This window comes from Protobothrops mucrosquamatus, unplaced genomic scaffold (assembly GCF_001527695.2).
Source record: "Protobothrops mucrosquamatus isolate PMUCROS unplaced genomic scaffold, P.Mucros_1.0 scaffold69, whole genome shotgun sequence".
NCBI classification, from domain to species: Eukaryota; Metazoa; Chordata; class Lepidosauria; order Squamata; family Viperidae; genus Protobothrops; species Protobothrops mucrosquamatus.
The window spans coordinates 1,376,692-1,401,957 of record NW_015386447.1 but is presented as its reverse complement, the minus strand read 5'-3'; the positions used below and the strand labels follow the sequence as shown (position 1 = coordinate 1,401,957).

At 37.5% G+C, this 25,266-nt stretch overlaps 1 protein-coding gene across 3 annotated transcripts in view; it reads left to right on the top strand.

Moving 5' to 3' along the window:
- ADGRL3 (adhesion G protein-coupled receptor L3) overlaps positions 1 to 25,266 on the top strand; it is a 410,528-nt gene that overhangs the window by 8,116 nt on the left and 377,146 nt on the right. For 2 of the 3 annotated variants that reach the window (XM_015812132.1, XM_029283375.1), the window contains exons 1-3: positions 6,026 to 6,042; positions 14,239 to 14,279; positions 15,525 to 15,738. In XM_015812132.1, the coding sequence (XP_015667618.1) occupies positions 6,026 to 6,042; positions 14,239 to 14,279; positions 15,525 to 15,738 (272 nt within the window). Of the gene's footprint in view, positions 1 to 6,025; positions 6,043 to 14,238; positions 14,280 to 15,524; positions 15,739 to 25,266 lie in introns of those variants that run through there. The other variant, XM_029283374.1, reaches the window with a different exon arrangement.

Here is a 25,266-nt window from a genome sequence, read left to right as displayed (position 1 = left end):
CCCTTCAATCTTCCTTCCTTCCATCTCCATCTCCATCCCTTCCCCTTCAATCTCTCTCTCCTTCTTTCCTTCCTTCCTTCCTTCCTTCCTTCCTTCCTTCCTTCCTTCCTTCCTTCCTTCCTTCCTTCCTTCCTTCCCCCTTCAATCTCCTTCCTTCTCCATCTCCTTCCTTTCCTTTTCAATCTTCCTTCCTTCCCCTTCCCTCCCTTCCAACATTTTTGAGCAAGGAAGAGTAAGCTTCTCCAGCGAGCATTGCTATATTGTGTTTGTGATTAATCACTATGCTTTAATTATGTTCAATTCGTAACAATGAAAATACACCCTGCATATCAGATATTTACATTACCATTCATAACAGTAGCAAAATTACAGTTATGAAGTAGCAACGAAAATAATTTTATGGTTGGGGGTCACCACAACATGAGGAACTGTATTAAGGGGTCGCGGCATTAGAAAGGTTGAGAACCACTGCTTTAAATTTATATTTATATTCATATTTTTGTTTCCTAATAAATACTATCAGTGGAAATATCTATTAATGTTCTGTGCCTAGGTAATATCTAAAGAATTCATACTAATTAATGGTCTATGTGCGACATACAGAAACAGTGCAATTGCAAATTTATGATAATGTCTGACATAAGTATATAGGTGGGTAGTACTTACATAATATAATCACTTACATGTTGACATTTAACCCCTTATGCCTGTTCCCATCTCCAAGCAGATTTGCATTAGTATAACTCCCATCCCTCCATTCCTTTTGTTCCTCTGAAATAATTGCTATATTCCAATTATGGGAATCATCCTACCAGGGCTCTGTAACACTTATTAAATCAAATTTGCATTTCTTTACTATGAATTCAAACACATTTTGTTTATTTCTTTGAGATTAATGTGCAAACAACAAATAGCTTCAGCTTCTGTATAGCAATAGACATAGACCTCAGATCAATTACAGGCAGTGGTGGGATTCAAACATGTGAACAACTGGTTCTCTGTGTGGATGCTGCTTCCGGAAGTCCATTCTGGGCCTGGGCAACAAAAAATTAGCTACCAGTTCTGCCGAAGTGATGCGAACTGGCTGAATCCCACCACTGATTACGGGGGCTTCTTAAGAAAACATCTCTCTCTCTTTCTCTCCACCATAAGAAGAATATCTTCTACAGGAATAAGAAAATATGTCACTAGATTTTGTTTAATTCCAATTATTAGAATACGTGACAGCTTCTGACAACATTTTTGAAATGAAATGTTTCCTATTTAATAGGGTCTTTTTAAAAAAAAAAACAAAGGGGGGGGGGGAGAGAGAAATTTCTTTGTATCTACAAGGATGAAAAAGTATGCTCTGTAGCATAAAAACCCTACCATTTTATTTCCAGGGCCAGAGAAGTTTCCAGAAGCTCTACATGAGACTGAATATGTTCATAGTTTTACCCTAGGATACAAGATGCATCTAATACTCTTATGAAATGTTGATTAATATATGAAATACATATTTCTTCCAAATACAATATGAAGGGTTAAATAGTATTGAAAAATAAACAGTAATAAAGGATTCTTTTCTTTCTAGGAAATATCATAGCAAGGGCTATTTTTATTGTCCATTTTTCATAAAAATAATAAAGAGTTAATAAGGCAATTCATATGTAAACATCTTCATGGGAGCTCTTGGGATTTATAGTCAGTCTCATTTTCTACCAAAGACTCATTTGATGCCAAAGATTCCTTTTAGTTTTGGTGTTTGCTGTCTTGGTTTTTTGTTATGTAAGCACAGAGGGGATAAGCTTTGCTGCTGCTTTTGTTTGGTCCTATATTTGAGAAATGTGTTGTGTTTACATATGTGGCAGTGAACTGAAAGGAATTTGAGAATATGTAGAAAGGCACTAATCTGACCACTTCTGGCTGCTACATGTCCTACTAAGGAAATTACTTTGACAAAGAAGATGAGCCTCTAGCTAAAGAAGTTGCTTTTTAATAATAGATCAGTTGGAGTCCTTTCATCCATGATTATTTTCCTGGTCTGCTTATTTCAACTGGTTCCTGCTGCATTTGGTTTACTGAGGTCACGTTGAAGTACTATCCAGCCTAAAAATTCCTCCCAGCTGAATTCCCTAGAGAAATATTTGGGTTGCTGTTGGGTTGTACTAGACTTGTTGTTTGTGCTGAGGTTGTTCAATTTTTAATCAGTCATTTAAACATATGCAACAAGGTGCACACATGATTTCATATTCCTCCTGAATGAAGGAGGTGGAGGAACATGGGTAATTTTGTTTTAGATTGGCTGTTAGTATGCAGGAGCAGTGGAGAAGTTAAAATGTACTTTCAGTTATGTATTAATAGGTTTGTTTTAATCCATGATTTTAAGATAGTGTATGTTAGCTATGTTGATCATCCTATTTGGCTGGAAAATCATTCCAAATGCTATGGAATGATTGGGATGCTTTGATTGTTTTCTTGGTTGTTCTTTTTCTTTGATTTTATTTTTATTCAATGTATAAATGCATTGCATTGCTACTAATGTATGAAGATACTAGTTAGTAGCAGTCATAGAAGTTTAGAGGTAAAGTTTGTTGTTGGAATTTAGTTCTGTTTTTCTGGTAACACCTGAATCAGGAGAAAACTTTGAAAATTCTGATGCAGTGACTAGTGGTGTTACATTTAATGAATGAACAAAGTATAGTTAAATTGTGATATTCTGAGTAGATGGAATTGGGAAGTTTGTTGTATGACTGATTACATTTCTAAAGTGAAAAATAGAGATGCCCCTGGAGTCACTATTTTCTTAGTAAATAACAAATCTTCTCTGTTTACTTAGAAACCTAGTTGACCTCTGTGGCAAGAAGCATTATCATCTTCTGGTAGTGTATTAAATGTAAATTTTCTTGGCATGAATAACTTTGGCATTGGAAAACTCATATAAACCACTACAATGTGCTTTATATGGGGCCAACCATTTATTGTAGTACTGCATAATTGTACTGACCTTTTTAATAGTCATCAAGCCAGAATTAAAGTCTTGCTAATCATCCAGCCCAGTTACTTGGCAACTTGCTTCCCTTATATATATTTATGTGCTCTTTACACAGATCACTGAAAAAGACCTTGTTTTATACCACATTCTATAGACATGGATAAAGAAATGGGTACTGTGTTTCATAGACTCCCTGTCTAGTGCTTTAGTACTAGCCTTTTTTATATATCTACGATTTATATTTTAACCCTTATTTTCCAGTGTTATATCTAATGACTAAAGATCATCTGTAACTGTCCAAACCAGTATAAATGAACATATGATTTCTTAACTTTGCATTGTTTATATCTCATGCATATAGTTAGTTGCATGCACATTGAAAGAAATATCCAATAATGGATTTTGTTTCATTTAGTTGATAATGGTGGCATTAATATTAAGCTTTGCTGTGGAAGTCACTATAGTCATTAACCTGTAGACATTAAGCCAATGTTAAGAATAGTAGGGATACAGGACAGATTTATTTTTTGTATGTTTCAACTTCTCAGTTCATTTAGAATATAATGCAATCAAGGGTATAGATAAAACCAAGAAATATTCTATAATTTGATGTATAGTATATCAATTTTTAGAACTGATTTTAGATATCTACATGTAATTCTTTTCCTTGTAACATGAAATCAAGTAAAACGAGTAGAAAACACCAGAGAAGCAGCTTGGAGAAATTTCTGAAGTGTAATTTAAATCATTATTTGAATATGAAATAGAGCATACTCTTCCTTATCTTACATTGGTTGGTAGAAGGTATCTCATTTTATTAAATAATATAATGTTTGCTTTTGATATGATTCATTTTTAATGTTTTACAAACCAAATGTGCTAATCAGTAATCATGTTACTAGTAAATGCAGTTTACACATACAAATATGTATGCATTTCACAAGAACTGTCTCTGTGTCATTTCCTACCTTGCTCTCATCTGAAGCATAGGTAGCAATAAAGGAGAATATTTGTAGTTCAAGGTTGAAATGAGGGGTGCTTGATGCTCTCTGAACTTGGTTATTTTCTTGCAGACATTTCATTACCCAAACTAGGTAACATCACTTCCACAAATACAACTCAAAATGTGGAATGGATATGTAGATGATTCCTTCACTATAATAAAAAAGGACCAATAAGAGAACACTCACAGAACCATCAATAATATCTTCAAAGGAATTCAGTTTACCAGAGAACAAGAAAACAATTCAGTACTCTCCTAGACATCCTAATCAGCAGAGACTACAGTGGCAAACTAGAAAAACCACACACACACCAACCAAGTGCTTCACTACCAGAGCAACAGTCCAGCCTCCCATAAGAGAAACTGTGAGAAGCTTTATTTAGACAAGCACAAACTCACTGCAGCAACCTTGAATAGCAAAAAAGAAAACAGAGCATCTATATAACATATTCCAACAAAATGGATATCCATGCAACTTTTCCAACCCAATACAGCACAACCAACACGAGCCCTAAAAACAATAATACTGCCATACAAAAGAATATCTCAGAAATCACCAACAGATTACTACAACCACATGGAATCATCATAGCACACAAGACAACTAAAACCCTTCAAAACATTGTAAGTAAACCAAAAGACCCAACAGCCCCAGAAGAAAAAACAAGAGTCATCTACAACATACAGTGTAATGACTGCAACTACCACTATGTAGACAAACAAGCAGAAGACTGGCAGAACGCATCCATGAACAGCAACTAGCAGGCACAAGAAATGATGAAAACTCTTTAATGTCACATGGACAGATCTAACCGTAGTTTCAATTGAGAAACTGTGACCTTCCTAGACCAAGCCAAGTCAGAAAACACTGGAGAATTTCTAGAAGCCTGGCACTCTGACAAATTAGCTATCAATAGACACATAGACATAAACAATATCTATATACTATGCAAAAGAGACAATCAACAAACCAAAAGGGGGACAAAAAGACCAATACACCTCCCCACCAGCAATCAGCACCTAAATGAGCATAAATTGACTCCAAGCTTAACATCAGACCAACAATCAAGTAAACAATACCCCTATCAAGGAACTTCCAAACAAGCCAACAGTAAACCGCCCAACCAAAGAACCTCCAAGACCACTCCCACCAAACATTGTCAGGGCAAGCAACTTTAACACCCCTGCACTAGAATATAAACTTAGAGAAAACCCCACTTCTTACTAGCATTGATGATGTTACCTAGTTTATACTCAAGGCACCTATTATTATTCCTTCTCTTCTCTTCTGCTGTCTTCAGGTACTGCCACATCCACTATCCATGTTTTTTTGTCTTTCTTATCAACAGTTGTTAAGTCTAGGGTGGTATATGGCAGATACATGTCTGTTGAATTCTAAACTCCCAGAGTACTCTAGGTCCTTCATTTTCTATTGTCTATTTTATAATCCCACCAGTTCTTGCTTGCAGTTAGATAGTATTTCTTATAAATATTCCAATGCATCATTGTTGTTATTTTATCATGTGCAATCTTCTTACAGCAACTATGTGGTCCACAGTTTATTCAGCTTCTTTGCAGAAGCATGATTTCTTCTTAAGGCTTGGTTTTATGCAGCCAGAATTAGCCCCTCTATCTCTTTCTTCAATTTCCCTGCTCTTAGCCATTACCAGGTCTTGTTCTTGTCTGCTTTGCCTGTCTGTTTGTTAGTGTACTGGCTATGTAATGCTGTTCCTTGCCATCATTTGATCTTTCTTGTACGCCAGTTCGATCTCTTCAGTCCTAAGTATGGTATACCAGTCTTCATGGTATACCAGCCTCAGTGTATCTTCTTTACTGTCCTGTAGATATTCCTTTCAATGCCCCTTTTTCTTCTTCAACTGTCTAGTGTACTTGCAACATTGCATGCCCACCTATTTTCTTTGGTAAGTAAAGTCTGTCAACATCACTGTGTGGTTGAGGGGCATGATTCACTGTTATTACCTTTCTGGCCTTCCTACTGCATTGCAATATCTTGACCAGATATGTCAAACACAAGGCCCGGGGGCTGGATGTGGCCCACGAAGTGGTTTCATGTGGCCCGTGAAGCCATCCTGGAAACAGTGAGGGAACGGCCCCTGCTGCCTTGGCCCTGGCCCAGGCTGGTCGGAAGCCAATGTACAATTTTGTGGTGGCCATCTATGCTGAAATGCATTCAGTCTTAGCTCCACAAGGCATCTGGAAACAGCGAGGAATCAACCCCTGCCGCATCGGCCCCACCCCCTGGGTGCATGCTGGAGAAATGCACCATCGCCTGAAAGTGGCCGGTAAATGGCCCTCGCCTACTTCACATATCCGGCTTGATGGGCTCTGGGGGAGGGGTTTCGGCAGGCAGCGGGGCGCTCTCCTCACAGCGCTGAGACGCTGAGCCGGGGGGCGCAAATCCAAAAAGAAACGTGAAGCCGCCCAGCTCCCAGCCTGCCCAGTTTCAGCAGGCAGCGGGGCGCTCTCCTCACAGCGCCAAGAGCTGAGCCGGGTGGCGCGAATCTGATGAGAAATGCAATGCTGCCTAGCCCCCAGCCTGCCCAGTTTCAGCAGGCAGCAAGGTGCAAAGCTGGTGATCTTCGCACCGCCCGGCTCAACCTCTCGGTGCTGTGAGGAGAGCGCCCTACTGCCTGCCGAAACCGGGTATCATGGTTCCGAAAGAAGAAGCTCTTCAAAGAACTTTGAGGCATTGTTTACCTTAAAGAATCTTTTTAATTGCTACATAGCTTCAGCACATACATAGTGAAGCCAAAATCTGAATTCTCCTCCCCCAACACACCTGTAACAAAGCATAATTCACTCCTTCATTTAACAGTCATTAATCACATTCTCCAATTAGTTTGAAGTGTGAACTTTCTCTCCCATTATCTTATTACAATTAACCTTGAAAAATACTCTACTGAGGTATTATTATGGCTAACTAGTCCCCAAGTATATTCTCCACCCCCTCCCTTCCAGCATTACCGAATTTTAACTCTAAAAGTAATACACAGGTTAAATAGAAAATGTCTGCATCTTCATATATTGTGGGGAAGTGGTGCTGGGCTAGGTGCCGCGGTGCTGCTTGAGGGCCAGGCTGGTGTTTTACCTCTGCTGCCCAGGGCTCCGGGCAGCCCGTGCCACCATCTAGCCCCCCCTGCATGACCTGAGAGGAACAGTGAGGCTCCTCCAGTGGACCATGCCTTGGCACTTGCCCTGGTCCCACCCCCTTCTGCCAGAGACCCTCAGATCTGTCCCACTCCTGCCCAGGCCCCCACAGGCACCCTTGACGCAAATGATGTAGAGCTGGCCACGCCCACCCAGTAGGCCACACCCACTCCACACCCACCCAGTAGGCCGCACCCACCCTGGCCACACCTACCTGGCCCCCCGAGGGCAACCACAATGCTGATGCGGCCCTCAATGAAATTGAGTTTGACACCCCTGATCTTGACTGTATATATGACAATGTTGTGCAGCAATTCTATATCAGATAGTGTTTTTCCATACACAAAACATAGTTCTATCTATAATGTTCTATAACAGAATATTATAGAATAGTATACCATAATATATATCATTATAGAAATGTTCTGTCAACTTCTGATATAGAATATACCTTTCAGATTGTCCATATAAAAAAGGTGGGATAGTCTAGCAGAAGTTTTTGTTGTTTGATAGCCATGGCCTGATTTGTTCCATATTGTTCACAGAGGAATCAGTGCAATGACAAACAGTAGTGGTGATACTGAGTCTCCTTGAACAATTCCTTTCTTGATATTGGCCTCTCTCAGCCTATCACCATTGACCACCAACTGTGTCTTCCATTGTGCCATTGATCTTTGCACAAAGCTTCTGGTGTTTCTACTGATTCCTCTTATTTCTGGACACTTGATTATTCAATAACATGGCAGGGAGTCGAATGCTTTCTTGTAATCAGTCCAAGCTACATTCAAGCTGGCCTTTCTTCTATCATTATCATTATATTCTGAATATTATTATTATTATCCTGAATCAATACAGGACTCTTCATTAAAGGTTAAAGAGAGTAATTTTCCACACTGACTCAGCATGTTAGATAGATGTTTGATGACTTTGCAGCCTAGGACTGAAAGAGGGTGACTGGTCCAAGGTGGGTGGCTAAGGAAGAACCTGGACATCTCCTGTTCCTAGTCCAGCTCCTTAAACTGAGCAGCCGCATCAGAAATTTTAACCAAATTACTGTACTTTGCAACCTACTACTTTAAATTACTGTATTATTAATATAACAAAATAAGATTATAGAGGGGGATCTGGGGAGCTTTTTTGTTAGTGAACAGAAACTTCAGCACAAGAAAGCACATTCTTTTGAAATTGCCGGTTAGAAACTATTGATTTGCCTGAGAGTGAAGTCAATTTTTGATCTTAGTAAGTCTTAGTAAGTCTACGATGGATGAACCTAGTGGAAATGAAGTTCTTTTCTTTTCTTTTCTTTTCTTTTTTTTCTTTTCTTTTGTAGCTCAGGCTAACTGCTTGTAAATTGTATGGTCACATAGTATTCCAATAGTGTTACAAAACTGAACACTGGACACCTATGAACATATATAGTGTCACCCCAAAGGTTGGAAGAGGAAGGAAGGGCTCAAACATTCTGATTACCCCCTCCCCCAAAAACTCGGTTCTATCTTTTTAAAAATGTAATTATTTTTATTTTTAAAATACCAGATACAAGACTGCAAGAAGAAACATTGTTCTGTCCTAAAAAACAGCAAAACAGATTTTACATCTCTCTATAGCAATTTTGTTCTATTCCTAGACAAGTATCAGTGTCTGAAATTATACTATGAACTATAATTCTAAAGTACTGTTTGACACACACACACACACACACACAAACACACACACAAACACACACACATACAACCCGTCTTAGACAGATCTCAGAATCAGCTATGTCTTAATGGTGGAGACTCTCTCCAGGTGATGGAATACATAATAATAATAATGCTTTGGTTGGTTCATTTAGTATGGAATCTTTAAAAATGGTCTTGGTCTACAGAACTGAATTACCAGATCATAGGTTTCTTTATGTTTCTCCAACTCCAGTCACACATTATACTGTATATCACATTCCTTTTCAATAAAATTTCATTTCCAAAGTTGAATGTGATATAGAATGCACAAAGGATATTACAGACAGATTTATTTATCTATTTATTTGCACAACCAAGACCACATGCCCACCTGGAGCAGTTGTGGGGGGTCTTAGCTACTGCTTATATTACTATCCCTGCAACTGTAATTTTAGTATAATTCATGACTATACTTTTATTAAACTTGCATAATTATGTTTTATGCATTCAGTGCAAAGCTTGCTTTCAAAAGCACAAGAAAGCAAATAAGCAGTGAAGGGTTTTCCTGTTTGGTTTTCTTTATGAATTTACATTAACAGTTCTTTAATTTGTGCTTCCTTATGCCTGCCTTGTTAGATAGTTGTGTCATTGATTTTGAATCTGTTTGAGTGTATAAAAGCAGTGTTGATTTTATACATCTGAAATTACTAACAGCTGATGTTTAAGCCAAAGAATGTAAAACTGGAACAAACATTGATAAAACTTACCATTTTAAATACCCACCCCTGAATAGTTGTCACAAAACACAGATGGCCATTGGATGCCCCAAAGCATAATCCAGATTGCCAGAACAGCTGGCTGACAAACAGAGCTGAGGAATCAAGCCAAAGTACTGATTTTGATGTAATGCTTCATTTTGCCACTTTTTTTCTGACAACCACTGAGGATCTCTTAACACAGGGAGGAGAATGAAGAGGAGAGTGAGATATATCACATGGTTTGGAAAGGCAGGATGAATATAGTTACTTGAAAGCCATTAGGTTAAAGCTCCATGAGGAAATGGTTATCTCAGGATTTCTAATGTTTGTCCCCAACCTCATGGCATAGCTTCAGAAGCTCACCACCATGCTTGTCATAGAACATGGTAGGCTTTGCCAAATAGAGTTAGCTCTGGAACTGAAATAGAATCAAAATTAATTTGCCCGTGTTTCCAACTCATAAATATATTGTTATACTCTTGATGCTAAGTCAATAATGTTGCAAAAAGAGGCTGAACATTTCCAACATTTCAATTCTAATTTAACTAAGAAAAAATAACTTGTTTGCCAGATGCTTGATTGTAATATCAGTAAATCTGTGCTAAATGTTCTGTTCTATGTTCATTTCATTTTTAAAGTTCAAATGGGAAAATTTATTTCCCTTCCCTTCCTCTTTCTAGTCTTCAATTAGTCTTGGAATAATAGGTTATTGCTGGCATTCTTGGTTTATTTTACTGCTCTCCATCATGTTGAAGTTTTCTGGCTATCTAGACTTCCAATTTGAAAAAAATGCAGTGGATGTTTCTTATGAAACACCTTCCCCCAAGATTTGGATGAGCCTCCTTTTATGGCCTTCCAGAAGGCTATTAAGGACTGGCTCTAGGTGAACCTAATATATATATTTCTGAGAGGAGAGGGTCATAATATTTAGTGGTGTCTAAGAGGTTTTTTAAACTTGTGTATCTTGGTATAGTTAATATCTGTTAATTAGTTCAGGTTATTTTATATAATATGGCCAGCCATAATTTTTTTAGTAAATTAATAAAACATATCTTCCTTTGGATCATCATTAAAGTGGGGAAAGCAACAGAGGCTGGAGAGATGATTATACACAATGAAAGTGAAGACATTCCTACACACTTGCTTACTTTATAATTAAGCTATTTTGAGAACATCACAGTTCATCAGTCATCAAAATTTCACTAAAAGTCTCTTCTCCTTTGAAAGATGTTAAAAGTACATTCTTTTTCATCACATTGAATAACAAATGGTAGAGAAAAATGCAGATTTTTCTCTATATGGCATCTAGTAGTATTTCATCTCATTCTACAATCACACAGATAAGATTAAGAATGTCCTTTACATTTTCAGTGATTGTACATTTTTCTAACTAGATTGTTCCAATTTTAATAGAAGGCAAATAAATAAATATTCCTCCATACTCCCAGTGATCCTGGACAGTTAAAATATTTAAAAACAAGAAACAATACAAATATACACAAACAGAACAAGCGTATTTTCTTTGTTATATTCTGTACAAACCTAACAGGGGTAATATTTGTCTGTGAGATTTTCTAGCCTGCTTGTTTATAAACAATGTCATTTTTGGGATTTCTCAGAAAGAAAATCTTTTCATTAGATAAGATGGAGTTCTCTAGCCTGTTTTCCTACCAGAATGTCCAAAGTCATGGAGAATAGTTGTATGGGTTTGTAGCTCTGATTTGGAATTTGTGGTGCCCCAGGGCTCTGTTCTAGGCCCAGTGCTCTTCAACATCTTCATCAATGATTTGGATAAGGGGATAGATGGGGAACTCATCAGATTTGCGGATGACACCAAGCTGGCAGGAATAGCCAACACTCCAGAAGACAGGCTTAAGATACAGGAGGACCTGGACAGACTTGAACACTGGGCGCTATCTAACAAAATGAAATTCAATGGTGAAAAAAGTAAGGTTCTACATTTAGGCAAGAAAAACCAAATGTACAGGTATAGTATAGGGGGTACCTTGCTCAACTGTGAGAGGGATCTCGGAGTCCTAGTGGACAATCACTTAAATATGAGCCAGCAGTGTGCTGCAGCTGCCAAAAAAGCCAACACAGTGCTGGGCTGCATTAACAGAGGGATAGAATCAAGATCACGTGAAGTATTAATACCACTTTACAATGCCTTAGTAAGGCCCCACTTGGAATACTGCATCCAGTTTTGGTCACCACGATGTAAAAAAGATGCTGAGACTCTAGAAAGAGTACAGAGAAGAGCAACAAAGATGATTAGGGGACTGGAGGCTAAAACATATAAGGAACGGTTGCTGGAATTGGGTATGTCTAGTTTAATGAAGAGAAGGACGAGGGGGGATATGATAGCAGTGTTCCAATATCTCAGGGGCTGCCACAAAGAAGAGGGAGTGAAGCTATTCTCCAAGGCGCCTGAAGGCAGGACGAGAAGCAATGGATGGAAACTGATCAAGGAGAGAAGCAACTTAGAACTAAGGAGAAACTTCCTGACAGTTAGAACAATTAACCAGTGGAACAACCTGCCTCCAGAAGCGGTGAATGCTCCAACACTGGAAGTTTTTAAGAAAAGACTGGACAGCCATTTGTCTGAAATGGTGTAGGGTTCCTGCCTGAGCAGGGGGTTGGACTCAATGACCTCCAAGGTCCCTTCCAACTTTATTATTATTATTATTATTATTATTATTATTATTACATTACCACGTTGTAGATATTATTATTATTACATGCAAATTAGCAGTCCTAATGGGCTTGGAGAATCACAAAATCTTCTTTTACCCCAAAATATATTACTGAGCCTTCTCCCTACTTACCCTCATACCTTCCATATTGGTCTCTAGTGACTTGATTTTGTTTTACTTTGTTTTGTTTCTGGGCAGTTGCCACACTTGTAAGCAAGGCTGCAGCCATTCACAATTTTATCTCTGCTGTTTGTTGGAAGGTAATGGTGTTGTTCAAGATATAGGCTCTTTCTAAAGCTGGTTTTCTGCAGCATACTCACTTCTGTGATGAATTGAAATAATCCTAGGACACCATGATACCCAAGGATACAATTTTGGGACAGAGGACAAAAATTGATTAATTTGATCTTAGTTTACAATAATGTAGAGACTCATCCCAATAAAAATATCAGATGCCATTATTGGGCAATTCTTTTTTCTCAAGGGTAGAGAATTAGTTTCTGTTGCCCTTAAAACTTATAAAGCCAAAACACTAGCTCTGATATTATTCATAACTCAAATGGGAATCTATGCAATGAAGAATACCAAGAAAGTGCTACAAACCAAATTTTTAACAGCCATTCTTGCCGCCCCAAAGATGTAGCCCTTGGCATTCTTAGACTTGAGTTGGGGATGCATATAATAGAGCTGAAGGCCTGGAACATTAATTATTAATTATTAATTAATTATTCTGCAATGGCCTATTAGGATTAATTATTCTCCAATGGCCTATCAGCCTTAGTATTAGTGGAGGACTAATCTCTTACCTACAGGGGTGCTATAAAGTCTGAGTAAGCATGTTATATGCTTCTTACTCTGAATTATGAAAAGACCAGGCATGTACTCCCATAATGGATAGATGTTATAGAGGTCATTAACATGCCCCAGAACAGCAAAGCTGGATGTCAAGGGGACCTTGGTTGCCAGCCAAATATTAAACATCTCTCACATTCCCTGGGCTGAGGAAGGATTTCTTTGGACATGCAATAATACATTACCATCAACACTCCTACTGAATAGACATGCCAACCCCAAAGGTTTGCTCTTGTAGTTGAAAAGATATCGAAGCAATTGTCCATGTACTCATGTACTGCAATTTCTAAGGGCACAGTGTTGGCTTAAGAATATATGGTGTCCATAGAGCATAGTGATTGATGGTGCCCATTTATCTGAACACTTGCATTTTTAGAATGATTTTGAAGGTGTGTGTGTGTGTTAGCACTCCCTAAGTTTTGGCAGCCTAGGTCACTGCCTACTCTTAGTCTAAAACAGTGGTTCTCAACCTTTTTAATGCCGCGACCCCAACCGATCGTAAGTCGAGGACTAAACCGGTCCTAAGTTGAGGACTAAACCGGTTGTAAGTCGAGGACTAAACCGGTCGTAAGTCAAGGACTACCCAACCGGTCGTAAGTCAAGGACTTTCCCTGCCTGGGAACGCCACGCATGCGTGGTTCCGCCCCCTGTGCCGGCCGAGGCGTAGCTGGCAAGCAGCATAGACGGAGCAGGCCGACCACCAGCTGGCCCAGCCCAAGGGAGGTAAGGCACCCGCCGGAAAAGGGGGAAAAAATGGCGGACAAAAAAAATGGCGGACAGCCTTGCTTGGCGACCCCCGTGAAATGGTCGATCGACCCCAAATGGGGTCCCGACCCACAGGTTGAGAATCACTGGTCTAAAAGGAGCCCTGACAGGCACCTATGGAATTCCCTATCTGTAACAGTATTGTAGAAAAATAAACTTCGATTAAATAAAACTCCTGGTTTCATGTTCCAGTGCTAGCATTATCAGTAATAGGGCCACATTCTGTATTATTGTGTTTGAAACATGCTATCAAACATTGTATCTCCAATTACTATGATTTTATATGTTTGTATATGGATCATTGATCATCATCATGATCAGACAAGGGCCACTGAAGTGGAAGTGCCAAACAGATGAAGAGTTCTATTTTCATGAAGCTTATAAGTCCAATATCAATTCTCTGCAACAAATTGACTGTTTCAAGCACCACTGATCCTAAAAATAGACACTTTCCTTAGAAGTTTCCCCCTTCTGCAAGTATTTTCATGTTTCTTAGAACCTTGCTCTGGAGGGAACATTCTTAGGTTATCCCTGGCTTTATTAGGGGATCTAATCTTTAGGGGATTTATCTTATTTCATTTTTGTTACTCTCCTAGCCCATTCATTTAATTTGTAAGAACAAATTAAAACTCAGCATGGATATAGAAGAAAGTACAGTATGTACTCAATATCAATGTTGTATTAACTTTATATTATGGGTAGATCTTATAAAGTGAGCTGTTCAGAAATGCAGAGTGATTTTAATTACCCTCATGACCTCAAGAGTTTTTTATAAACATCTGACCAGCTATTTGGGAAACCGAATGCTGGACTGGTGACTATTTGGCTTGATCTATCAGGACTTCTAAATGAACTGAACATTAACTACCATGTATTGTATTGTCTTCATTTTGGATGCAAAATAAGCCACTTTTCCAAAAATTGTAACGTTCAGAAAAAATGGAATCTTGTGATGAAGACAGCAATAAAGGCAATTTTTTTTAAAAAAAAAAACATTTTTCTTTTCTATGAACTACTTTTCAAAAATCAAAGCTGTTTACAGTTGATGGGCTTCTTGCATTCTTCCAGAAGTCAACATTTGGGAATAGAATTGGTTTCTTCAATCTTATGTTTGCAATATCTATAGGCATGGGCTGACCACAAAGATTAATATGAAAAATAGTTTCCTTCTACTATAATAATAAACAATAGCTATCAAAAGATGATGAATGATGTGGACTGAGGAGAACATTTTTATTAATATTTTAAAAAATAAAAGTTTGTGGGCTCAGTTCTGATAAAGAAAACCCATCTTTAGAGTTAGGGCTATGCTGTGCTTTGGATTTAATTCTGAAAAGATGCTTTGGAGTGCATGAGATTGTGAGGCAGTGCCTAGTAGAATAGTGTCATTTGCTATATTTGCACTCCTATGTACCCGGAACACTGCACAGTCTTACCATGAAGCAACTTGCTGCATAAATAAGTTTCTCCAGTTATTCATGGGTGAGTAGAAGATACTCTTCACGTGCTTAAAGATATGTTTGAAAGACTACAGAGAATGACCCAAGTCACTTTGCAAATCATTTGATTTGACACTCCTGTAGACTATGGGGAATATTTTTGTTTTAGATGCTGTGGTTTCTACTAAGCATCTCTCTTCTTTCACAGCTTTTAGTCGTGCTCCCGTTCCTATGGCAGTGGTCCGGAGGGAACTCTCTTGTGAAAGCTACCCAATAGAACTCCGTTGCCCAGGAACAGATGTTATCATGATTGAAAGTGCCAACTATGGCAGGACAGATGATAAAATCTGTGACTCAGATCCTGCTCAGATGGAGAATATCCGCTGTTATCTGCCAGATGCTTATAAGATTATGACTCAAAGGTAAGGGTTGAACATTCTTATTGGATGGGTTTTGTTTTAATCTTGCTTCCTATTTATGAAAGTCTGTTATTGTTTGAGGGTGTTAAGGTATTTGCAATCTGTTTTCATGCTTCACAGCCATGGTAGTGTAAAAATGAACAAAACAGTGAGTTACAATTACAGAACTTTATTCAGAATTTCAGAAATAATTTAAACTTAAACTCAGTATTTATTGTAAAAAAAACCCACGTTGTTATGACCTTAATTTAACCATGTTTCATCTGTGGTCCCTTTATAGTTTTATTTCCTTTTATCTGGTGCCTTTTCTTTTCTTTTTTTCTGTTGACTTGCCACCTAAAGCTCATATTTTCTCTTGTCCTAAATTTCCCTGGGATTAGAAACTAGTCATGGAATTATGTATTACGTTAACTTCAGATGTGACTAGAAAACATTTAGAAGTGGATTTTTTTAATTGGGATCCTTCCTTACAGCTCCATGCTTTGTTTTTGTTTTTCCTTTTTTCTTGTTTGAATTAGTCCCACTTTTAATTTAGACTTTGTAGATGTCACAGATGCTTCATATATGTTCTCTCCATAGTCCTTGCCCAGCCATGTAAGGTGAGTTGTAGATGAGGGACCTGAAACTGAGTGACAGAGCTTTAAACTACTGAGTTCATGGCAGAAGCTAGAATTAAACCAGGATTCCTTATTTAATAGTCCATTTGTTTAGACAGCACACCACACATAATCATAAGATTTACTTCAAAATTTAATCATTCCTTTTCTGATATTCTCATCCTCACTATTCTGCCCTCTGGTCTTGTTCCTTCTTTAAAACAAACGAACAAATAAGCCAATCACTTCTGAGTGTGATACTCACATTTACTACCAGCTGAAGATTAGTGTATAATCCTGTTCTTGGTAGCTAACACTACTGACTTAATCTTGGTTCCCTTTAAATGTATATTTGTGCAATGTTATAATCTCTGTTTGAACAAATATATTTATGTAAGCTTTGAGTTGGCCTTTTCTTTATATAAGTATGTCATGATTCTGACAGACTGTCTTACAAAGAAACAGCCCTCATTCAACAAAATGTTCCTAAATTTCACATATGACCTCAATGTTCCCAGAGATTATCCATAATTTTTTTCTGAAATACTTAATGTCTATTTTTGTTGAAAAGCTTTCTGAATATCTGACCACATTTTTTTATCATTTCATTTTAAATCCTCATTAACATTAGCTGTAGTAAGCATTTATATCCAGAAAATATAAAACTAAATGCATTTTAGCTTGAAAGCTAGCCTGACATGCTTTCATCTTAAAATAATAATTGATATTTGAACCTGCAACGGAAATGATGGCATACATTAACTACTATCTGACTTTGCAGTCTCTCTCTCTCATCTCTATTATATAAAAAGTTTAGTGATGCTTTAACTATGAGATTATTTATTTGCTGCTTATTTACTCTTTTAGAGGTATGCAAGATTTTCAACTTTACATACATTATATATGGTTTTCACTTTAATGAAAATATGATGTTCATGGGAAAATAAATTCCAGTAAAGCAAACCTGGACTGTTTATGTGCAAGAAATACAAGCAACATGTTGAAATACTATATGCCTAGTGTTCTTGTCATTTGAAAGACTGTCATTCCTATATTTTTTAAGTGTCTTCTTCTTGGAAGAATACTAATCTGTAATTTTGTTGTTAGGGCCCTGATAAGCTGAGTCAGGACTTTGAAATTGCCCATTAAGAGTTGCTAGCAGGCTAGATAGGCAGACATATGGGTCACTTATAATTATAGGGCTGCAAGGGACCTTGGAGGTCTTATAGTCCAGTCCCCTACCCAAGGCAGGAATCCTTATATCATCCTGGACAAATAGATGCTCATTTTTTTTATTGAAAACCTCCAGTGATGGAGCACCCACAATTTCTATAGGCAAGCCATTCCACTGATTAATTGTTCTTGCTGTCTGGAAGTATCATATGGCTTTACAATAATGTAGAATTAACTTATCTAGTCATATTTCTTGTCTGGTTTACGCAGCTGGGCTGATAATGGGTGAGAGTGCTATTAGGGTCTGTCTTGTGGCAGTAAGGTGGTGAAGCCATAGTACTTCTCCACCATTATTGCATCCATGAATTGGTTTTTTAGTAGCTTTCTGGGCTGGGGGAAGCTGGATATTCCAAGGCTGTGCAGAGGAATCTTCAGAGGATCTGTGAATAAAATCACTCAAATTTTTTTCCAGTCCTGCAGAAATGCCTGGGTCTCAGTCTTGCTCTGCTGTTTGGCAACAGTTTGAACTTCTTGGACCTGAGGAAGTGGACAAGATTCTTACAACTCAGCCACTTGTTCATTAGACCCATGCCTCTCCTGGTTGGCTCAGGCTACTGTGTGTGTGTGTGTGTGTGTGTGTGTGTGTCATGTGGTGTCTCATGGAAAGCCTTTTAACTCAAAAGAATCAGAAAGGACATATTTGCAAATTCTTATTTTTCCAGAGGATTTTCCAGAGCTTTAAGAGTAGGAGTGTTTATAAGATAATGAGATAAGGGGTCCTTGGTGTTCTCTGAGCTTGTTTTCTTGCAAACGTTTCATTACCCTAACTAGGACTGCTAGCACTGATGATGTTACTAGTTAGGCTAATGAAATGTTTGCAAGAAAACAAGCAAGCTCAGAGAGCACCAAGGATCCCTTATTTCAACCCTGACCTATAAATATTCTCCTTCATTGATGAGATACACACAAGGATATATATTAAGAAAAATCCTTGTGAAAAGTATACAAAATAGGGAAATAATGTACAAAAATGTCTCTCAGAAAAAATATCATGGGGGATGGACAGTGAGCAACTCTCCATTATTGTTTCTGCTATTGTGGTTGCAACAATCCTCCCCAAACAGCTTACATGCAGGGACCACTTGTACAAACAATTATAGATCAGAATACAATAAATACTACTTAAAAACAAATGGATGTTATGGCATCTTCCTGCACAGCAGTTGGTACCCATGGCCCTATGAGAGGAAAAATCCAGCTGAGCTGCCTTCTGCAGTCTTTGTTGTGTGCATTTCTCCCTCACTCTGATTTTCTAATGTGATAGCATAGTGTTAAAAAAATCAAGGGAAATGCTATTTAATCCATACTGGGCATTAGAGGTTGGTGGTGATCCTCTTACAACTCTCCTAGTGGGAGATCCTTTTCAAGAGCAAAATCACCACTCCATTAATCTCTTCCTTACAAATTGGATATAGGCCAAATTCACAGAGACATGATGTACAAAAGAGAAGGGGGGAAAGGGAAAAACTATTACATTTCTGTTCTGCTCAGTTAGAAAGCAGAGATGTGATTCATTTGACTGAAATAGCAATATTCCAGGTCTCTGACCAAACATGGTCAGAAATTATTACTGATTTTAAAAAAGTTCAAATCTCCTGAGGAGATTAATTTTATCCTGGGGTACTGAGGAAGATAATATAGATAATCTTTATGTTTTTGTTTTTGCTTTGAGAAAACATGGAAGAAGCACCAGGTGAATTGAGGAGAGCCAATATCCCCACTTTCAAAGAAGGAGAAAAGGAAAAAAGAAACTGTAGACCAGATTAGACAACCTGTGATCCACTGGGTCATTGTTTTAGAACTATTCCCTTACTTAAACTGAGAAACAGACTGACCAAGAGCAAAAAAGCAGTGGGAGCAGGAGCAACTTTTGACTTCCTGCTGGCTTGACTTCTGACATTCAAAGTTGGGACTGGTCTATAATCTCTGGAGCCTCTGGAGGGCTAGAACGAGACCAGTCTATTTGATTTCCAGTGGCTGAAAGAGGGGCCAGTCCAACCTGGAGGACTAGGGCAGGACTGGTCTACTGAACTTCTGGGCAGTGGCATAACAACATGGCAGGACTGAAGCAACCACAAATTTGCTGAATTTCAATTCCTCAGAAGTCGTAGGTCCCAGATTTTGGATGCTCTTTGTAAATTTACCCTTTTGCAATATCTTTGTTCAAACTCTGTTTCCCTATGATATACTGTTTTGCCCAGTTAAAGGTTACAGACATGAGAGTTTCAGTAGTATATAAATGGTCTGATGCTGATATCTGGGAAGATTCTAAAGCAAATCATAAATTTAAATTTTTGTATTGAGAAGGGAGTTGTATTCATTAACCAAATGTTCCTTCTGACTCTGTAGTTTTATTCTGTGAATCTGTGTTGATGAATACTTTGCTTCCGAAAGTGCCTGATAACTTATGTGATTTATTTTTATTTATTTATTTATTACATTTTTATCCCTTCATTTCATTTAATTGGTTAGGGCAGCATTTAGATCCCCCACCTTCATAAGAATTGGTAAAAATACTGAAAAATAATATCCAAATATTTTCAGTTGATATTTTAGAATCATTTAAAAACTACAATCAAACCACCCTTTCAGTGTCAAATCCAGCTTGCAAATCCAAATAAAACAGGTTCATTCTGTTTCCAAAAATCTTACAGTTTATTGAATACACGGCATGGTAATGTCGAAGCAAAACTAACTTTGAGATTCCCAGACACCAGTTCATAGAATTAAACAATAATTTCTCCAGACAAACCCCCACACTCTCACGTAGATCATGTATACAATTTCACTTTGTTACGGAACTGTCTGCTTCCTCTCCCCACCTGCTGCAGTGTCCTTGGAAAGGTTTCACACTCTCATGTTCTTCAGTGGAATCATAGAGGTTTCGTTTCTTCATCTAACCAATTCTAAAACAGCATACTCCCCCTTACTCTAATGCCAAGTTGAAATGAAGAGGCACATAGCTGCCAAAGTTTCATTCTTGACATACAGTCAATCAAAACATTAATATGCCTAAATGCCAGAAGGGGGGGGAAACATTAGAAGGATTTTAACCATGTTGAAAAGTCCCAAGCCTGCAGATTGTAATTCTTTTTTAATTTCTGGAGAGAAAACCTTTAGCACGCTCCTCAAAAATCAAATGTTCTTTTCACAAAAATTTAGTGCATTCCTTCCATACAATCACCCTGCTCATCAATTGTAGTTGTCATCCGAAATCCTGTTCAGCAGTTCATTATGAAGGAGTTCTTTTTCAATGTCAGTATTAAAGCTTGGGGCTATATTTGATTATTTTTTAGGTGGACAGCTAAGACTTCTTTTATTCCCTTACTTTTAAATTGGTTTAATTGTTGTCAATTCTTATTCATGTTATTTACTTTTTATTTATTTATTTGTGCTTTTGAGTCAGTGTTAGCTTCTGGTGATTGTCTGGACTAGTCCCTGAAGTTTTCTTTACAATGTTTTTGGAACTGGTTTGTCCTTACTTACTTCCTATAACTGAGAGAAGGTGACCAGCCGAAGATCACCCAACTACCTTCATGCCTATGACTTGATTAAGATATTTATTGGACACAGAGAGAGAGAGGGAGGGAGGGAGAGGGAGAGGGAGAGGGAAAGGGAGAGAGAGCACTATATAATAGCATTCAAGAACCAAAACATAAATTTATTTATTTATTATCCATATTTATATAGCCCTTCATCTCACAGCTCTGGGCAACATACAAATAATAACAACAAACGCCAATACAAAAATATAAAATCCAGAATTATTTATTAATCAAATTTATATAGCCACCATATTTATTTATATTCCCTGTTACAAAGAATCAGTGGTATTCCACCTATGCCAGATATATATTTAAATGATTGCTATTCTTTATATTTTCACTTTAAAGACTGCATCAATTAAATAAAAAAGATACAAATTGCATACATAAAATGAGTTAGTACATTAATGCAGAAGGGAAGAAAGAAAGAAAAGGAAATGTATAATATATACTGTATTGTAACTCCAGATAAATTAATTACAGTGATACCTTGGTACTCTTCAAATTTGGTACTCAATGCTTTTTGACATGAAAATTTTGTCCCGGTATTGATCGTTTGTTTGGTACTCAAGCTAGAACCTGTTGGTGTTGGCTGCCTTGTGACTCACTACATTATTTCTTATAGGAAAAAAAATGTTTGATACTCATTGTTTTTGGTACTCATCATGCCTCCTGGACCCAATTAATACTGAGTACTGAGGTACCACTGTACATTTCTTCAAAATCCTTTTCCTTCCCCTTTATTGAAGCAAAACAAATTTGCAGTGACAAATAACACATAGTTCTTTCAGAATTCTATAAAGTTTCTTTGGATTATCCTCTATACATGGAAGATTTTTATTTGTTCCTTTGTTTCATAAACAACGTTACTATGTCACTCCATTTCAACCAGCTCTGAGTAGTGTACAACATAAGCAAAATCAGAAACAGCAAAAAATAAAATCACAATTATTGCAACCATGGCGTATCTTCTGGGGCAGATTCACCCACCTTGATGTTTAGATATTGCAGATCTTGGGATTATATCCAAGCAGAACAGATGCATCCATTACCAATGGTGCTTAAAACAGAATCCAGTTAACAGTTTTGTCAATTTAAAAAAAATCTAGAAAATAGTAAATTCAAGATTTAGCAGTTAATGTACCAAGTTTTAAATCACATCACCAACAGCAAGGCAACTGGACCCAGTTTTTATTAACATTATCGAAGGTGTCCAATATATATGTATTGTCCCAGCTGAAGCCAGTCCTGTAGTTGATCATTATTCCCCGCTGTCAGGGCCCACTTCAAAACCTCACCCAAGAAAGCAGGACTCTTGGAACAGTTTCTTTCCAAAAAGAACTTTTATTAGGAGAAGCTGATAGCAGGCATGATAGGCAGGATCTGAGGGGTTCCTACTCAGATCAATAGGTTAAAAGAGTCCCAAGCAGCATAATCCCACCCCAATAGTTCATCCGGTCAGTTTGAGTGGGCCAATCCCCAGGTGTTAAGTACACTGTGGGGAAGGAGCTGATAATGGGTCCTTTCCCATGCTTGTGAAGATGTTGTTGAGTCTTCGCACCTTCCCTTCCGCAGCGAGAGATAAGCCAGATGGCCGGAGGCACATTCCTTTCTCACCCCAAGGTAACATCAAGGGAGAGACAGTTCAAAGAGTAAGTATGTAAGAACCAAGGAAAGGATACATTGTAGCATAGCAGAATAACATACCACAGAGTTTTCCCCCTCCCCCTCAGGAGAATGACAGAACCCTCAGAAAGAAATTAATTAGGAAAGCAATGAGATAGATTCTCCCCCCCCCCCAGGGAAAGAATGGGTTCTGACACCTGCAGAGATATTCTGAGCAGGATCTCTTCCAATGCCTGTTCAATTTATTGTTATCACTGCTATCAAATCTTTCTTCACAAGGGGCTATATGGGTCATTTCTCCCCTCCCCCATCCAATAAATTCTGAAATGCTTCTGGTTATGAACATGCAAGGCAGTTTTACTTTAATGCATGAATTCCGAACCAAAGTGAACATCAGCCCTAGTTTACTACTTATCATTAAAACAACACAGTTCTACAACTAGATTTACAGATACATAAACATTAGAATTATTTTATGCAATGGCTGGTAGTTCAGCCAAACAGAAAGGCATTTAGTACAGCAAATTTTTGGCTTATGAGAAAAAGTTTCAATATTTTATTAGCCTCAGGGTATTTTTATTCTCAATTATTTGGACAGAGTTCAGAGATATTTGCACAGTGCTGCTGAGGCCAAAAAATTTCTTATCTTCAGCTCCTGCTCAAATCTCATTGGAAGATTGCAAATGTTCCATATTCTGTGTTTCTGCTTACCACCAACTTCAGGCTACTTATCTTTACCTTTTAATTAGACTTTTCTTTGTTCTATATAATTGACCTTGATAACAGAAAAAATGTTGCAGCAATGGACCCTTTTCCAACTGTGATTAACCTTTTCCTTCCCCTCCTCCCCAGCCTCATGGTTTTTCATCTCAAGTAAGCTTGCTGAAAATTTATTTGGCAGAAATAGTTTTTTTTCTTTTTTAAGTTTTCTATCCTGTTGGTGTATACTGTACTATTATGGCTAATAATTACATATTTAGTACATGTAGGCACTGTTCAAATATCGGCTGCAATAACTTTTGACTAAGGCAGGTTGGGAATTTGTATGGCTCAACCACAGGCTCTCCAGTATTAGTTCATCACTGCTTTCATCCTTTTCAGAAGATGTAACACAACTTTATATCCCATTTTAAATTATAATACTTGCCCACCAAAATTCCTTATATTTTGCAGGAGTATATATATAAATCTAACATGAATCAGTATTTGTCAATTTGTTGATGTTTCCCAACATGAATACCCCTTCTTTCACAGACGTTCACAGTATCCCCATGCATGGTCCTACTATTATGGTGCAAGTTCTGCCTCTTTTCTATGCAGATAATCCTCAACTTACAACCAATCGCTTAATGACCATTCAAAATTACAGAACAGTCAAACAAAGTTACGACCCATCCTCCAAATTACAACTGCCACACCACTCCAACGAAATGATCACATTTTGGGCGCTTGGCAGTTACATCATCTGGTAAAATGATTTTCCAACAAAAAAAAACAACCTTTGGAGGGTTGGACTGGGACCACATGATTTGCCTGACAATCATGTGATTCTTTTAATGACCATGTGACTCATTTAAACAACTTTGTAAAAACAATTGTAAAATCAAGTCATGTGGTGACTCAATTTAAAATCGCAACAACGTACCACCCATATTCTGGACTCAAGTTGTGATTGTAAGTCAAGGACTACATGTATGTGTGTGATGTCATGTGGCACATATCAAAGTGGGGGGAACTTACATTGGGTCAGCACAATGCTGTTTTCATTATTTGTCTTCTGATGCCCCGACCAAAAGTTCCTCATACTTTTTTTGCACATAAACATATTTGTTTCCTTTCAGTATTTCAATAATTATTCTCTTCTAAAGTAAAACATGTGAGAGATTTATTATAGATCACGCTGCCACAAAATTAAGCAGTTCAGTTGATAATTAAAATTTCTGCCTTCAAATGATTTGAATAATAGATTTATTGAACAATAGATATATTGAAGAATAGTAATTTTATTAAGGAAAAATTGAACTATTTCTCAAATCAGTAGGGACTTGGTTTGATCTCTGTCTTTGATAGGTTATATAATAAAAGCATTTATTATGTTTTCTTCTATGAAAGCAACCACATGTTGAGTTAAATCCTTAGAGAATAAAATGGAAGAAGGCGTAAGTTCTTCTCAGAGATACAGATCTTTGGTCTCTGCTAAATATCACCTTAACAAGTTTTTATCCTGCTGAAATCTATATTACACATTAAAAATTGCATTGTATTGTTTCAGGTAAGGATGGAAAAGTCGAGATAAATCCTGATACCTACCACTTTTTAGATTTAAAATAAGCAGCATAACTGTGTGTATTCTATTCATGAGAAAAATGTTTAGATTTTATTTAAAATACTATATTTCCAAATTCTTACCAACAAATGAGCTTGATTCTTTCTTTCTTTTTTTTTTTTTTTCAAATATAAATTTTTATTATTTTCATCATAAAAAAAAGCACATCACAAATACATCACAATGTAAAAACCCTACCCCCCCC